We start from the raw sequence: 15835 nt of genomic DNA, 5'->3' as shown, positions 1-15835 counted from the left end.
GAGTGACTCTACTTGTCTGAGTTCAGATGGAGGATCAGTTTCCCCATCGGGCTCTTGGATCTGGATGGGATGAAGTTCTGACAGCATCACCTTCCTCTGCTCGTAGTGGACGAAGATCACCTTTTCTTCATCCTCCTCCTCCTCCTCCTCCTCCTCCTCTTTATTTCCACCATCATCACCATCTTCCTCCTCTTCCTTCCTCTTCCTCTGAGTAGCTTCCTGTTGAGCCAGCCTCCCGTCTGGAGAGAAAACCAAGTTGTTAACTCAAAGCAGAAAGTCTGGTTCTGCATGTTTCTTCCTGTTCCAGGCAGTTTTTCCTTTCCTCTGTCTCTTATGATGCTCATGTGGGTTTGTTGTGTTTTTCTGTTCAAAGCTCCTAGAAATGACTGTGTTGCTTGTGGTGCTTAATCAATAAAGTTGAATCGTGTGTGTGTGTGTGTGTGTGTGTGTGTGTGTGTGTCTCACTCTGATCCTGGTGCAGGACCTCGCAGGTGAAGCCGGTCTTGCCCAGCTCCCGTCTGATCTGGAGCCAGGGCCGCTGGGGGAAGATGGTGCTGAGGTCCCTGAGGAAGCTCTCCAAGCCCTCCTGACCCTCTGCAGGTAAACTCCAGGAGCCGAGCACCGACAGCTCCACCCCGCTCTGACTCTGTATCTGAGAGCACCGAAAGAAGGAGGAGAAACGCAATACAATGTGTGTTGAGTCAGATCCACAGCTCGAGGGTGACACCTGGTGGACAGGCTGATGGTGGAGCTGCACCCACCTGCTGCAGGTAGTGTTTGACCTGCCCGGGGATGAAGGGGTAGTGGATCACCGCCAGCACCACAGCAGAGTCGTGTCCGGAGATCCAGCGGCCCACCAGCAGCCCGCTGTCGGCTCGGTTGCAGCACTGCGGGAAGAAGATCTTCAGCACCATGACGGCAGCCTCCTGCAGCTCTGTGGACCAACAGCACAGGTGAGAACAGGAGGGTCAAACACACGTGGGACGGAAAAGTAGTTTATTCTGAGAAGCTGCAGCTTTTCATGAATGAGTTGAAGACAAGGTGCTGGAAACATGCAACCATTGAACATCATCAGTGAAGAAATGATCCCTCAATCACACTCTGACACGCATTCTTCCCGCAAAACCTGAATATATACACTTTTTAAAACTGCCTCTAAATTCTTTGAAATAGACTAAAATGAGGTCAAGCGCACCCAACGTAAAAAACATTGTCAAGACTAAGACTAAAGCTTCATGGGGCCAAGACTGAGTCAAAACCAAGACCATGAAAATGTGATCTTGAGACCCAAACCGCCCTCTAGTTCAAAAACACGACATGAAGCTTCTGACTCCATCAGCAGCAGAATCATCTCGCTGACATGAAATTCAAACCTCAAATCATCTTAAAATGTCTCGATTTATTCATATCAACAGTCAACAACCATGTACTAAAGGAGAGGGAAAAAGTATTCACACTTAATAGTTAATTTATGGGTGAAAGCTTTCAGCTTTGAACAATACATTTTAAAAGGCAGTTTAAATCACAGCTTTTCCGACACGACGTGTTGAATGTGTCCCCCCGACACTGAAATAGATCGAATCAAGCCACAATAAAATAATGCCTACCTGCCGGATTAAAGAGAAACTCCTTGTTGTGAATTAAACACGATGGAAATCACGAGGAGATGCTTGCAGATCAGCGCAGCGGCGGAAAAAACATTAAATGTGTGTGTTTTCGGACGGAGTCTGGAGCAGCCGGATGACCCGACGGCCGGCCTCTTTTTGCCCTTCAAATATCGAGTGTTGGGCGGGTTGTTGTGGCAACAGAGAGCCGGAGGCCACGAGGACATCGATTTCACAGGCAGCACAGGAAATAGGGCAACGCAACGTTGACAAAAACCAGCGAAAAGAATAAACGTTTACACGCGAAGTCAGTAAAATCCTGAATTATCCAGTCAATTAGTCAAACTCGTGCTTAAAACCAAATTGAAATAAAAAAAAAGGAAGACACATTTGCCAAAGACAACGTTAAAGATATTTCATCGTCATCCTGCAAACACATTACAGCCATAAAAACACACTAAATTACCTGAATTCAAAAGGAATTTAAGCTTTTAGAGTCCATCAGTGACGCCGAGAGCTGCATCTTGTTTATAGTCCGGCCGCTACAACGGTCCGACAGGAAACACGCGTCACTATACAGTTCTGTTTCTCGCGAGGACAAACGTTTACCGGGGGGAATATTTATGTTCCGCATCATTAATACAATTTGAGAATCTCGATGGCATTAATTTGTTCATTAAAGTTTTGGGCTTGTATAAAGATAATGTGTTGGTTTTAATGAACAAAGTGCTGATTTATATGGATAATTTGTTGGTTTATGTTGAAAAAGTGTTTGTTTCTATGGAAATACACGACAGCAAGAACAAACTACTGTTCGCTGTATTCAATATGATTAACTTTTTCTTGTTGTGACATGAATGCTCTGAACTGGGAAATGGGATTTTCCCAAGTTGTAACAAATGGTAATATCAATTGACTTTCATGTTGAAATACATTAAAGTTAAAATCACGTTGTTGTTGTTTTTCCTTTATGTTTTTTTGTGTGTAAATACATTCTGCATTTCTCTGACCTGCAGGAGGCTCCATTCCATCCCAGGACACAGTGAGAGGATGGTGTGTGGAATTTTTACTCCTGACACTCATATATAATAAGTACGTATAATAAGTAAGTAACATATAAATCATATATTATTTATAGACTCGTGTCAACATGTACACTGTTCCTGTTCCAACATATTATTATTTATTATTATAATAACAATGATCCGTTACTCACCAGTGACTGCTCAGCGTATGTGTGTGTGTGTGTGATAATGTGTGTGGCTGTGAATGAGGTGTTGGCCCAACTGAATGGAGATTTATCTCCTCCTGCGGTGACGCAGCAAGAAAAGAGCGGGAGAGTTAAATCCTCCACATGACAACAATAAACACAAACAACCAAATTTAAAAAACCAAAGTAAAGAACTTTGGGGTCGTTTTCAGTTAAAACGATTTATGATTGCTTCTTTGATGCATGTTAGTTATTTATTGATCATGGCTATATTTGTAACCTATTATCATATTTTTATAATGATAATTATAATAAAAACAATGTTGTATTGGAATTTGTATGTCTGTTTCATGACACATTTATGTACATTTAATGTCGACTTTAATCATTTTAACTTCAGTTTTTATTTTCAGAGTCATCGAATTTTGTGTTTCTTAATGTAATGACAGTATGTCATATGTTTCCACTAAACTAACTTGAAAGATATATGTTGTTTATTGGTGTTTTGTTTGAAACATTTCGAGTTCGGCTACATTTTTAAACGAGTTAAACGCCATTACCCAGCGGCCGTAGCGAGACGCGCTCGCGGTGCCTTGTGGGTAATGCGGATGTAAACAAACCCATGTGACCACGGCGCCATAGATATAATGGCTGGAGCCGCGATGGAGCCGGAGGAGTGGACAGACGTGCTGACGGACTTCCAGCGGTGGTTCTTCGCGATGAGCCGCCTCAAGTCGTTTAACTGGGCGGTGAGTTGATTCTCACATCTGCAGTTTGACTCAACGAGCGGAAGAATCTCCACCAACAGAAAACCATTAGCATTGGTACAAGCATTAGCATTGGTACAAGCATTAGCATTGGTACAAGCATTAGCATTGGTACAAGCATTAGTATTGGTACAAGCATTAGCATTGGTACAAGCATTAGCATTGGTACAAGCATTAGTATTGGTACAAGCATTAGTATTGGTACAAGCATTGGTATTGGTACAAGCATTAGCATTGGTACAAGCATTAGCATTGGTACAAGCATTAGCATTGGTACAAGCATTAGTATTGGTACAAGCATTAGCATTGGTACAAGCATTAGTATTGGTACAAGCATTAGTATTGGTACAAGCATTAGCATTGGTACAAGCATTAGCATTGGTACAAGCATTGGTATTGGTACAAGCATTAGTATTGGTACAAGCATTAGCATTGGTACAAGCATTAGTATTGGTACAAGCATTAGTATTGGTACAAGCATTAGTATTGGTACAAGCATTAGTATTGGTACAAGGCATTTTCCTACAGTGAAGATCAGCTCTGCTACTATTTGACTAACCTCCTATTTACTGGAGAAGCAGCCTCATTAATCCAGACCTGACTCAGTCCTCCAGACAGCCGCACGGAACAGGTCCGACTGGAAATAGCATTAGGCTATTGGCGTCACTCAATCCACGTTGACCTCCAGATTATAGAGCATCTTCCTCCTCTAACATCCAAATTATCGAGCATCTTCCTCCTCTAACATCCAGATTATAGAGCATCTTCCTCCTCTAAAGTGAGATTATAGAGCATCTTCCTCTAACGTCAGATTATAGAGCATCTTCCTCCTCTAACATCCAAATTATCGAGCATCTTCCTCCTCTAACACCCAGATTATAGAGCATCTTCCTCCTCTAACATCAGATTATAGAGCATCTTCCTCCTCTAAAGTGAGATTATAGAGCACCTTCCTCTAACGTCAGATTATAGAGCATCTTCCTCCTCTAACGTCAGATTATAGAGCATCTTCCTCCTCTAACATCAGATTATAGAGCATCTTCCTCCTCTAGCATCAGATTTTAGAGCATCTACCTCTAACGTCAGATTATAGAGCATCTTCCTCCTCTAACATCCGATTATAGAGCATCTTCCTCCTGTAACTGATGTGACTTCAGATAACGAGACTAAATTAGATGAGCTGGAGATTTTTTTTTTAAATGTATTTATAAAACAAAGGTTTAAATACAATTTTCAGAATATACATTTCATATAAAACATTGAGGATACAATGTTAAATAAAAAGTTGAATGAAACTCAATATTGGTTTGTTTCTGCTGTCAGTTTGTAGAAAAGCAGCTTCGGAGCAGCAAATCATCAGAATTCATGTCTGAGATCCTGAAGCAGGTGAGAAACTCTGAGCAGTTTGACATGAAATGGAAGCTTTTGGAATAAAACTGAGATTTTCTGAATGAAGTCGTTCTGAAATGAACTGATGATGAGATGTTTTAGTTGTTGCTTCACTCTGTATCACGTGATGACGTTTAGAGGGAAAATAACGTTTAATGTGGAAAATAAGTTTGATTTCCAACATTTATTCATTTCGACGTTTTGTTGACCAGATGGTACAACTGAAATCAACATTGCGTTGCAATTAATGTCAGAAAGAAATGAGTGAATTAGTTAACAGTGAAGTGTGTGTGTTGTGTCACAACGTGTGTGTGCATGTCTGTTTTTGAATGTGTATTTTGTGCCTTTGTCTGCTTTTGTTTGTATTTGTGGGTATATGCGTTTTATGTGTGTACATGTGCTTTTCTGTATTTGTGTGTGTTTTTGTATGTGTGGTATGTCATCTGTGTGTGAGCTTTTTGTGTATTTTTTCTGTTGTGTATTTTTGTGTGTGCGTCTGTGTGCACGTGTTTTTCTATTTGTGTGTGCGTGTCTGTTTTTGTGTGTATATATTGTTTTTGTCTGTGTGCATGTGTTTTTTTTACGTCCGTGTGTATTTTTGTGTGTGTCGTGATTTGCGCATCTATCTTTTTTGTGTGTGACATTTTTGTCTGTGCCGTGTGTTGTGTACTTTGTGTGCGCATGTTGTTTTTTTTTGTTTATTAATCTCTTTGTGTACAGACATGTCTCCACCCTCTGTGCCGCTCCGTCCCGCCGTCGTCTCGCTACAGGAAGTCGTTCCTCTCCGAGCTCATCAGGCTGGTTTGTTCTTTACGACTCGTGTCTCACGTCCGGTTGCTTGTGAGAAACGAGGCTCACGCTGCAGTTCCGTGTTCTAACAGCAGGAGGCCGCCGGCTGCGACCCTCTGGACGAGCTGTACGACGCTCTGGCCGAGGTGGTCGGGGCCGCCGAGGCCAGCGACTGCTACAAGACCTACTTCCTGGTAAATGTGGATGAAACACTCTTTAATATATACAGTGGTATGGAAACGTCTGGGCACCCCTGACGGTTTCTGTTATTTTGATTTATAAATCATTAGGTGTTTGGATCAGCAATTTCATTTTGATGTATCAAATAACTGATGGACACAGTCATTTTTCAGTAGTGAAATGAAATTCATCGGATGAACAGAAAATGTGCAATATGCATCAAAACGAAACTAGACAAGTGGAAAAATGTGGGCATCCCAACAGAAAAATCCTTTTGCAAAAACAACCTCCAGGCTTCCTCTAGGCGCTAATGAGCGCCTGGATTGTGGATGAAGGTGTTTTGGAGCATTCCTCTCCAGTCCAGTGGGGGTTGGTTGCTGAGCGAGGACGGCCCGCTTCAGATCCTCTCACACATGTTCACTGATATTCAGGTGTGGGGACGGCCGTTCCACATCTGCACTTGTTCCTCTGCATGAATGCCTGAGGAGATTGTGAAGCGGCGTTTTGGGTCGTTGCCTTGTTAGAATATTCAGCCCCAGTGAAGCTTCAAATTTGTGACTGATTGTTGAACACTATTCGCAACAATCTGCTGATAGAGTGGAATCCATGCGCCCCTCAGCTGTAACAAGATTCCCAGTACCAGCACTGTGTTCTTTCCCCACCATGCTCTTCACCTCTTAGGACTCCATTCTTGTGTCATCAGTCCACAGCACCCGATTCCCACACGAAGCTGGCTTGTCCAAATGTGGCTTTGCATACCTCGAGCGACTGTTTGTGGTGTGTGTGCAGAAAAAGCTCCTTCCACATCCCTCAGTTCAGCTTCTCCTTGTGCAAAGTGCACTGAACTGTTGAACAGCACAGTGACACCGTCTGCAGCATAATGATGTTGTAGGTCTGTGGGTTGTCTTTGACCGTTCTCATCTCATCGCCTCGCTCATATTTTTCTTGGCCTGCCACTTCTGGCCTCAACAAGAACTGTGCCTGTGGTCTTCCATTTCCTCACGTTCCTCACAGATAGATTTTGCAGCCTTCCCCTAAAGCATAAGGTCATTTGAGAGTTGTTCTGATGCCCCCATGTTGCCACTCTTCAGACAAGAGTCAAAGAGAAGAACAACTTGCCATTGGCTCCCTTAAATAACCTTTTCTCGTGATTGGATGCACCCGTCCATGAGGTTCAAGGCCTCAGGAGCTCAAAACCAATTCTGTGTTCCACTAATCACTGCTAATAGTTACAGGTATTCAAATCAACTAAATGACACATTTTTGCACCTCTCTAGTTTTGTTTTGATGCATATTGCACATTTTCTGTTCATCCGATGAATTTCATTTCACTGCAGAGATATCACTGTGTCCATCAGTTATTTGATATTTTAAAATGAAATTGCTGATCCAAACACCTAATGATTTATAAATCAAAATCACAGAAATTGTCAGGGGTGCCCAGACGTTTGCGCTCCTTAAATACTCTGTGTGGAATTTAGACTAAAGTTTTCTCCTGTCCAAATAATTAACTAGACATGCAGATTAAAACGTTCCTTCACACTGGATGTACTATAGTTACTTAAACAATAGATCGCCTGGTGTGACTGATGTAATGTACACATGGAAACATGACTTAATACTACAAGTATGCATTAACACTACTTAAAAGTATTTGAGTACTTGTACCGTGAACTTCTTATGGCGTTCAGTGATGACATCGTTTACACGTTTTAATTTGTGCTTGGATTTGCTCGTGGACTCCGTCCCGTGATCTTCCCGTGGCGCTCAGCCCTGCGGCGGCGGCGTCAGCCTCCAGGAGACGGTGGCGTTGATCTCTGACGGCACGACGGGGCTGGTGACCTGGGAGGCGGGGCTGTTCCTGGCCGAGTGGGCTCTGGACCACCGGGAGTTCTTCAGCGACAGGTACAAGCCGCTGCCGCCCTGCTGCTCCTTCAGGAGGTGACGGCGTGCTGCCCCCTGCAGGACGGTGCTGGAGCTGGGCAGCGGCGCGGGGTTGACCGGCGTCGCCATCTGTCGGTCCTGCAGCCCGAAGAGGTTCGTGTTCAGCGACGGTCACCCCGCCGTCCTCCGGGCGCTCCGAGACAACGTCCGGCGGAACGGCCTCGGCGAGGGGGCGTCGCCCGCCGCCAGCGTGCGGGAGCTGGACTGGACGGCGGTCACGGGGGAGGAGCTGAGGGAGATCGGAGCCGACGTGGTCATCGCCGCAGGTCAGACGCTCCGGAGCCGCGTGAACCAGGCGCTAACTGAGGCTAACTAGCTTGAGCTAACCTCCAGTCAGCACTGGATTGTAAACATTCCCACTTCGTCCTTTAAAAGTCCCACTTGATTGTAAACATTCCCACTTCATCCTTTAAAGTCCCACTTGATTGTAAACATTCCCACGTCATCCTTTAAAGTCCCACTTGATTGTAAACATTCCCACTTCGTCCTTTAAAGTCGCACTTGATTGTAAACATTCCCACTTCGTCCTTTAAAGTCGCACTTGATTGTAAACATTCCCACTTCATCCTTTAAAGTCCCACTTGATTGTAAACATTCCCACTTCGTCCTTTAAAGTCCCACTTGATTGTAAACATTCCCACTTCATCCTTTAAAGTCCCACTTGATTGTAAACATTCCCACTTCATCCTTTAAAGTCCCACTTGATTGTAAACATTCCCACTTTGTCCTTTAAAGTCCCACTTGATTGTAAACATTCCCACTTTGTCCTTTACATCCCAGCTGTACCGTCGTCGTTGTTTACGACGTTCCGATCTCTTCCTCAGTATTCTTCGTTAACTCGGACTTTCTTGTGGACGCTGGGCGTCGTCTCGCCGTCCCGGCGGCTCCTCCGGGAGTCCAATCAGATTCTCTCCGATGTTTTTGTTCGGGGTGGTGAAACGTTGCGTTCCCTGTTCCGGAGCAGACGTGGTGTACGACCCGGCCGTGGTAAGGACCCTCGTGAAGCTGCTGCGCGCCGTCCTGACGGCGGCGTCGCCGCCGCCGCCCGATGTCCTGGTCTGCTGCGCCATCAGAAACCCGCAGACGTACGACGGGTTCAGGCGGCAGCTGGGTGAGGAACCGGGGGAACCGGGAGAACCGGGGGGGGTCTGCAGCCCACTCACCGTCTGTCCGCCTGTCTCTGCCAGAGAGCTCTGGAATCCGACCGGAGGTCCTGGACGGAGCCGTGAGCCGCGTGTTTCCCTACGACAGGACGTCCAACATGGAGCTGATCAGACTGACGGCGGCGACGGACCAACTCCAGACTCTAGACTCAACCAACACTTTAGACAATCTTCACCTAGAAAGACTTTAACCAACGTCGAGGAAGTTTGTGAGCTGATTTTCTGGTTTGTTTTTTTTTTTAAATAAAGAATTCATAAAAACTTTTCTGTGGGCGATGTTTTTGTTTATAACAAAGTAACAGAAAACATCACAGGGGAACCGAATCCAATAAATCGTAATAATCGTGTTTCCAACGTTTTGAAAACAATGTAATTTTTATAGTAAGCCACCAGAGGGCGCTGCGTGTTTTGTTTTTCGAAAAGTTCCACATTAGTAACTGCACTAACATTGTGGGAACCACAGCGCCTCCGAGAAAACTTCCATTCTGATCAGGAAATTAAAACATTCAAGGGTTTGTTACAGAGGAAAGCTTTTACTGAGGCCATTTGGTTGCTAGGCAACAGGTTTGCACTTGGATATTTTACACTGGATTCACAAGAATGAACAATGAAACGTCTGTACCAGAGATGTCAGTCTGCTTGCCGTCAGTTTGCTACGCTCCACCAGGGGGCGCCACAGCGCAGTCAGTTTGGAACTCTGACGTCAACGTTTTAGAAATACTGACAAACTTCATTCCAAATGTGTTTTTATGTGGCTGAGACTTTAATTCTCTACAGTCCAGGTTCATTCCAGCTCAGTTCTATACATTTAATGCCTTCCTTTATGAAAATGTGTGGAAATTATTTTCTGACAGTTCTACACATTCCCACTTTATTCCAGATTTATTTTCCAGCTTCATCCTCGATGTTTTGCTTCCGTTCTCCGATGACGTTTTAAAGCAAATCATTTCCTATTTTTTCACGACGGCTTTATCAGCAGAACAACTGATTTTGTCGTGAGAATGTTCAACACGGTCAATCCAAACTTCTCTCAAGTTTCCTGAGGGAGTTAGTTTTTGAGGGCGACGCTGCGACACCAGAACACGTTCTGATATTAGGAGTCTGTCGGGACATTTCACAAAGCTCTCTCAGTTTGTCATCGTCCTTGGTCACGTGCAGCCGGAGAGCATCGGCAGGACGTGCTGGTCCCAGTTGTCGTCCCAGCGCTGCCCCCTGCTGGAGCGGAGGTTCCTCCTGAATGCAGCCAGCCGGCCCCCCAGGCCGGGGAAGTCCGACAGGAGAGACTGGAAACAGAGAAAAAACCACTCTGGAGTCTGCAGCTGCTCTTTAAAATGTGCTGGCGACTGTTTTTAAGCATCAAAAGCTGCTGATAAATACATTATGAACTTCTGTGTTCGTTAATGTGCAATAGCATTCATCTTGAAATGAACCATGACATTTAGCAAACAGTAATACCACTCATGACCTGTGGGGGCAGTGTGGAGCAGAGTAATACCACTCATGACCTGTGGGGGCAGTGTGGAGCAGAGTAATACCACTCATGACCTGTGGGGGCAGTGTGGAGCAGAGTAATACCACTGATGACCTGTGGGGGCAGTGTGGAGCAGAGTAATACCACTGATGACCTGTGGGGGCAGTGTGGAGCAGAGTAATACCACTGATGACCTGTGGGGGCAGTGTGGAGCAGAGCAATACCACTGATGACCTGTGGGGGCAGTGTGGCTCATGTGTGACCAGAGAAAAGAACAAAGAAATGTACGTATAGATGTTCCTGTGTAAACATATTTTGGATTTGCTGACAAGCTGAAGAGCAGCTTCAGCAATAGAGTGATCCAACCCCGCTGCTCGAAGGAACGCTACAGGAAGTCGTTCCTCTCCACGGCAATAAGACTTTTTAACTCGTCTACCTCCGTCAGAGCCTCATTATAATTACTCACGCTTATTTCTAAGTGCCCATGTTCAGTTCTGTGTTTTACAAAATGCATGTCCTACCCAGATATTTTATGTCCTACCCAGATATTTGTATATTTTTATTCCCTACCTTTATATTCTATTCTATAACATTCCTAGGTACCAGAATGCTGCAACAAAACAATTTCCCTTCGGGGATGAATAAAGTTATCTATCTATCCATCTATTTCCTCATGATAAAATGAGGTGTATGAGACATTCACTGCCATAACGATATGCTGGGATAAAAACACTGGTTTCTTTGAGGTTAAAGCAGAAAAAACCCCCATGGAAGTGTTTGACTGACCTTCAGCTGCTCGGTGAGCTCCGCAGAGTCAGTGAAGATCAGCCCGTTCTCCTCGTGCTTCACCAGCTCCGCTAAACTGCAGACACAGACCCTGCATTACGACCAGAGACCAGAGGACAGAGGCCAGAGGACAGAGACCAGAGGACAGTCTGACTGGACGGCTCAGTGAGCTCCACGTCTCACCAGTGGAATCGGACGGCGCAGACGGGGAGGCAGCAGCCGAACATGTCCACCACCTTCATGGGCAGATCCAGACCGCTGGACGACTTGTGGAGACAAACTCCCAGATCTGCTGAGCCTGCAGGACCACAACTCTCACTGTCACCTTCATATCAATAAAGAACATCAATACCTTTAAATCCATTTGTTTGCTCTGAAGACTTTTCTGCAATTGAAAATTCTGATGGTTTTTAAATGTAGTCGAGTCCGAGATTATATTCCTGCAAACCTTCCTGGAACATGAAATAACAGCTAAAGAAAGTGTGATAGTAGAAAGTTGAGACAAGATTTAAACATTAAGAATTCCTTTGTATATTAAACTGGTTTTTTCGCTAATATCGTCTGTCAAGTAAATTCAGCATTCAGCCACAGGGGGGCGACAGTGAGCTGCAATAGATGAGCTCACCCAGCAACAGGGGGTAATCCTCAGCCTCCAGCCAGGGAGTGCAGATCTGCACATGCTCCAACTGCAGGGAGTGGATGATCCTGCTGTACTGCTCCTTCTGAGGCCCTTTCCCTGGAAACACCTCATTTTACTCTTCCTGCAGAGAAGAAGAGTCTGAAGAGCTGAGCAGGCTTACCTGTGATCACACAGACCAGCGGGGGCAGCGACGAGCCTCCTCTCGCCTCACAGTCGTAAGCTGAGAGACAGAGACACCGTGTGGACAAACTGAGGAACTACACCTTCAACGTTCAGAGGAACCACTCAGACCTTCCAGAGCTTCCAGCAAGATGGAGAAGTCCTCGTCCTCTGGGGAGGGAGAGAGAGAGAGAGGCGCTTTAGACCAGGATCCCACTGGTTCTGGACCAGCTCACGGTTCTGGACCAGCTCACGGTTCTGACCTGTCCAGCTGGTGCTGCTCAGCAGCAGAGCCGGTCTCTCGGGTCTCAGCGTCACTGAGTCGTTGGCCGGGTCCCGAACGGTGAAGGCAGTCCGCTCTAGATCCAGATCGGAACCTTCGGACCTGCAAACGGGTCAGAGAAGGAAACATTCAACATTCTGGTTCTGGTTCATGACGTACAAGGTGAGGAAACATTTCAGCTTCTGGAGAAAACACTGGGGACTCGGTTCTGTTGGTCAGTCCTGGTCCTGGTCCTGCTCCGGGGGGTTCTGTCAGTCCAGGTCCTGGTCCTGTTAGTCTTGATAGTCGTGGACCTGTTAGTCGTGGTTCTGGTCCTGATAGTCGTGGACCTGTTAGTCCTGGTTCTAGTCCTGATAGTCGTGGTCCTGGTTCTGGTCCTGAGGGTCCTGTCAGTCCTGGTCCTGGTCCTGTTAGTCGTGGTTCTGGTCCTGGGGGTCCTGTCAGTCCTGGTCCTGGTCCAGGTCCTCCCACCCAGTGCAGCAGAACTCAGGATGGGCGTGTCCGAGCCTCCTGAACAGTTGGTGCTGCAGACGTAGCGGCGTCTCTCTGAAGATGGCCGCCGGCCGGTCGTACAGGGTCGTCGCCCTGCGGAGCCAGTCACACCGTTACCATGGAAACCGGCAAGCCCCACCCCCGATGCTTGGCCAGACCCATGAAGTCGTACCGGATGTTCCAGTTCTGCTGCAGGTCGTCCCTCATGGCGTCGGTCACACACAGGTTGTCGGAGGCCAGAGGACCGAAGAAGTGCTCGTACCTGCAGGGCGAGAACGGCGGCGCCGTCAGGAGTGGGAGGTGGAGTGGGAGGAGGAGTGGGTGGTGGAGCAGTCAGGAGCGGGAGGCGGAGTGGGAGGAGGAGCAGTCAGGAGTGGGAGGTGGAGCAGTCAGGAGCGGGAGGTGGAGCAGTCAGGAGTGGGAGGTGGAGCAGTCAGGAGTGGGAGGAGGAGCAGTCAGGAGTGGGAGGTGGAGCAGTCAGGAGTGGGAGGTGGAGCAGTCAGGAGTGGGAGGAGGAGCAGTCAGGAGTGGGAGGTGGAGCAGTCAGGAGTGGGAGGAGGAGCAGTCAGGAGTGGGAGGTGGAGCAGTCAGGAGTGGGAGGCGGAGCAGTCAGGATCGGGAGGCGGGGCTGGAGGCGGAGCTTCACACCGCGCCAGGACTCACCACTTGGCCAGGCGGACGGCGGGGTGAGCCGGCCCGTGGCTCAGAGCCATGATGGTGTAGCCGTAGTTGTGCCAGTCGATGACCAACCTGCTGCCGCGCAGTACGCACACCGCCCACGCCACGGCGATGCCCGGCAGCCCCGGAGGATTCTGGGAAGGAGGCGGAGCGTTCCAGCCAAACACAACGTCACAGACATGACAACAACAGGTGTGAGCGGCGTTCCTGCCAGCGGTGAGGACGGACCTGCATGAGGACGAGCGCCTGCAGCTCCATGCTGAGCAGAACCTGCAGCAGCTGCAGCGACTGGGCCGCCGCCTTCGTCACGTAGCGGAGCAGTTCAGGGCCAGCTGGGAAAACACAACGCTCTTCATCACTGCCTCGCCCCCGGCCAGGTCCACCATCACACATCCTGAGCAGTACGGCCTACAATCTGTACTGCAGTATAACTGAAGCATGTGCAGTAGCCATATATTCTTTTCTTCTGTGTGTGTGTGTATATATATATATATATATATATATATATATGAATAAACGAACTTCAGAAAAGTACAGAATGTAATTTTAAGAACATTAAGAACAAAACAAAAAAACCCCGACGTTGCAGCGGTCTCCTTTTCGAGAGCCCGTTAGCATGTAGCCTCGCTACTGTGTGAGCCCTGAAGTCCGTTAGCATGTAGCATGTAGCCTCGCTACTGTGTGAGCCCTGAAGTCCGTTAGCATGTAGCATGTAGCCTCGCTACTGTGTGAGCCCTGAAGTCCGTTAGCATGTAGCCTCGCTACTGTGTGAGCCCTGAAGTCCGTTAGCATGTAGCATGTAGCACGGATCAGCGTTGCGTGATGCACCTGAATGCATCACCCAGGACTGTCAAGGCTTTCAGCCACTGCCATGCTTTGGACCAAAACAGGCGCTGCCTGATGACATCATCAACGTGTGTTATCACTTTAAGCTGGTACGTTCAAAATGTCGACCGTGGGCCAAACATGCATATTGTTCAAACTGTATATTGTTTATACTGCCCAGCACTCCTGGGTCAAAATGTTGGAATGTCCCAGCTACCTTGAATGCCTCTCACGTCAGCAATGGGAAGGATTGTGATTCTCTCCTGGTTCAGGATGGCTTGATGAGGTTTGGAGTCTGAAAACAAAATAACACCAAAGTAGTATTTCTTTATGTTGATGACCTGAATATCACTGCACACTTTGCCACGTTGTCGTTCTACTTCCTGGGGAATAGTGGAAAAAATATCATGATCTCCATTGATGTGTGTGACGTCACTTCATCCTCTCAAAATCTGAACCATCTGATGTCCCACATTGTTTTGACAGCTTTTATCATCCTTAGTTTTGTGACATCACTCTTACATTAAAGACACACTTATATACAGAGGAATATTTTACTAAGCTATAAACATAACAATGCAAATAAATCATTAAATACAAAATAGAAGAATCCATTCTTCCATATCATATTGGAAAGAAAGTGTGTATTATCCACAACAGAATAAATGTATTGTCATTATACATCTCATGTAATGAAATTCCAGGTGCTGCTCCATTTGTGCAGAGTAAACAAATTGTACACACACACATACACACACACACACACACATATATATATACAAGTCAAACGTAAAAGGTAGAGAACTGAAAACATTATACAATTTAAAAGTAATCATGAACAAGGCTGCAGGTGAGAAAATGAAAACATTAATCAGCAATTATTTAAAGATCAGATGACCCAAGAATAAAAACTGTTCATTATAACAGTCCCGTGTGACATTAAGAACAAAATATGACAATTCAAAATGAATGAGTATGTGACTAACAAGCCTTCGTTCATAGTAAAAAGTCACTTAAGTGGGAAAATAAATGAATGTTTCGTAATCCAATTTAAAAATGTGTATTTTGTCCACATATTGTGATACTAATTAATTATAATAATGATGCAAATGATCGACTGAGAATCATCGATATATAGCACTAATTCTATATATTGAAAAGAAATGTGTAAAAATGTGTTTTAGATTTTTAGGTCACCTGTAAACTCGGATTGATTCCTGTAATGAGGACGAATCTTTAATTAAGTTAATATCAGATGAGCGTTACCGAGGAAGCCCACCACGGTCACGTGGTACAGGTGTCTGCTCAGGGAAAGCGCGTGATACTGCATCCGAGGGCTGCGTCCCACGTCGCCGAGCACGAGCACGCACACCCGCCGCTCGGTCCCGCCGTCCCTCCGCCGCAGCCTCCAGGCGCACAGCAGCGTCAGCAGCCCGGCCAGCGCCGTCCCCACCA

The 15835-nt window shown here is 46.4% G+C and overlaps 3 protein-coding genes across 4 annotated transcripts in view; 1 reads left to right on the top strand and 2 right to left on the bottom strand.

Moving 5' to 3' along the window:
• The window catches only part of pigq (phosphatidylinositol glycan anchor biosynthesis, class Q), a gene marked incomplete at its 3' end in the record, with an annotated part of 12219 nt that extends 10082 nt beyond the window's left edge, over positions 1 to 2137 (bottom strand). The window contains exons 1-4 of the mRNA XM_080511770.1: positions 2071 to 2137; positions 762 to 934; positions 466 to 652; positions 13 to 239 (exon numbers count right to left, since the gene is read on the bottom strand). Coding sequence (XP_080367896.1) covers positions 13 to 239; positions 466 to 652; positions 762 to 914 — 567 coding nt within the window. The 5' untranslated portion in view covers positions 915 to 934; positions 2071 to 2137. The remainder of the gene's footprint in view (positions 1 to 12; positions 240 to 465; positions 653 to 761; positions 935 to 2070) is intronic.
• Positions 2138 to 3442: 1305 nt separating this feature from the next.
• Positions 3443 to 9252, top strand: eef2kmt (eukaryotic elongation factor 2 lysine methyltransferase). Its single transcript, XM_080511779.1, has 8 exons — positions 3443 to 3563; positions 4905 to 4967; positions 5691 to 5771; positions 5852 to 5953; positions 7711 to 7844; positions 7905 to 8149; positions 8848 to 8994; positions 9071 to 9252. Exons 1-8 carry the CDS (start codon positions 3462 to 3464, stop codon positions 9235 to 9237), a joined length of 1041 nt encoding a protein of 346 aa, XP_080367905.1. The 5' UTR covers positions 3443 to 3461; the 3' UTR covers positions 9238 to 9252.
• A 556-nt stretch (positions 9253 to 9808) lies between these two features.
• Positions 9809 to 15835, bottom strand: alg1 (ALG1 chitobiosyldiphosphodolichol beta-mannosyltransferase). 2 transcript variants are annotated; one of them, XM_080511180.1, is made up of 13 exons: positions 15647 to 15835; positions 14598 to 14675; positions 13784 to 13887; positions 13541 to 13689; positions 13050 to 13139; positions 12857 to 12970; positions 12366 to 12487; positions 12235 to 12273; positions 12104 to 12163; positions 11929 to 12039; positions 11487 to 11601; positions 11304 to 11379; positions 9809 to 10329 (listed from the first exon to the last, which is right to left on the bottom strand). In XM_080511180.1, exons 1-13 carry the CDS (start codon positions 15708 to 15710, stop codon positions 10195 to 10197), a joined length of 1257 nt encoding a protein of 418 aa, XP_080367306.1. In that variant the 5' UTR covers positions 15711 to 15835; the 3' UTR covers positions 9809 to 10194. The 2 variants fall into 2 exon arrangements, with proteins under 2 accessions (XP_080367306.1, XP_080367307.1); XM_080511181.1 differs by lacking the exon at positions 15647 to 15835 and adding an exon at positions 15578 to 15639.

This window comes from Blennius ocellaris (assembly GCF_963422515.1).
Source record: "Blennius ocellaris genome assembly, chromosome: 16".
Lineage (NCBI taxonomy): Eukaryota > Metazoa > Chordata > Actinopteri > Blenniiformes > Blenniidae > Blennius > Blennius ocellaris.
The sequence above is the reverse complement of the archived record's forward strand: the minus strand, read 5'-3'. Positions and strand labels throughout refer to the sequence as shown.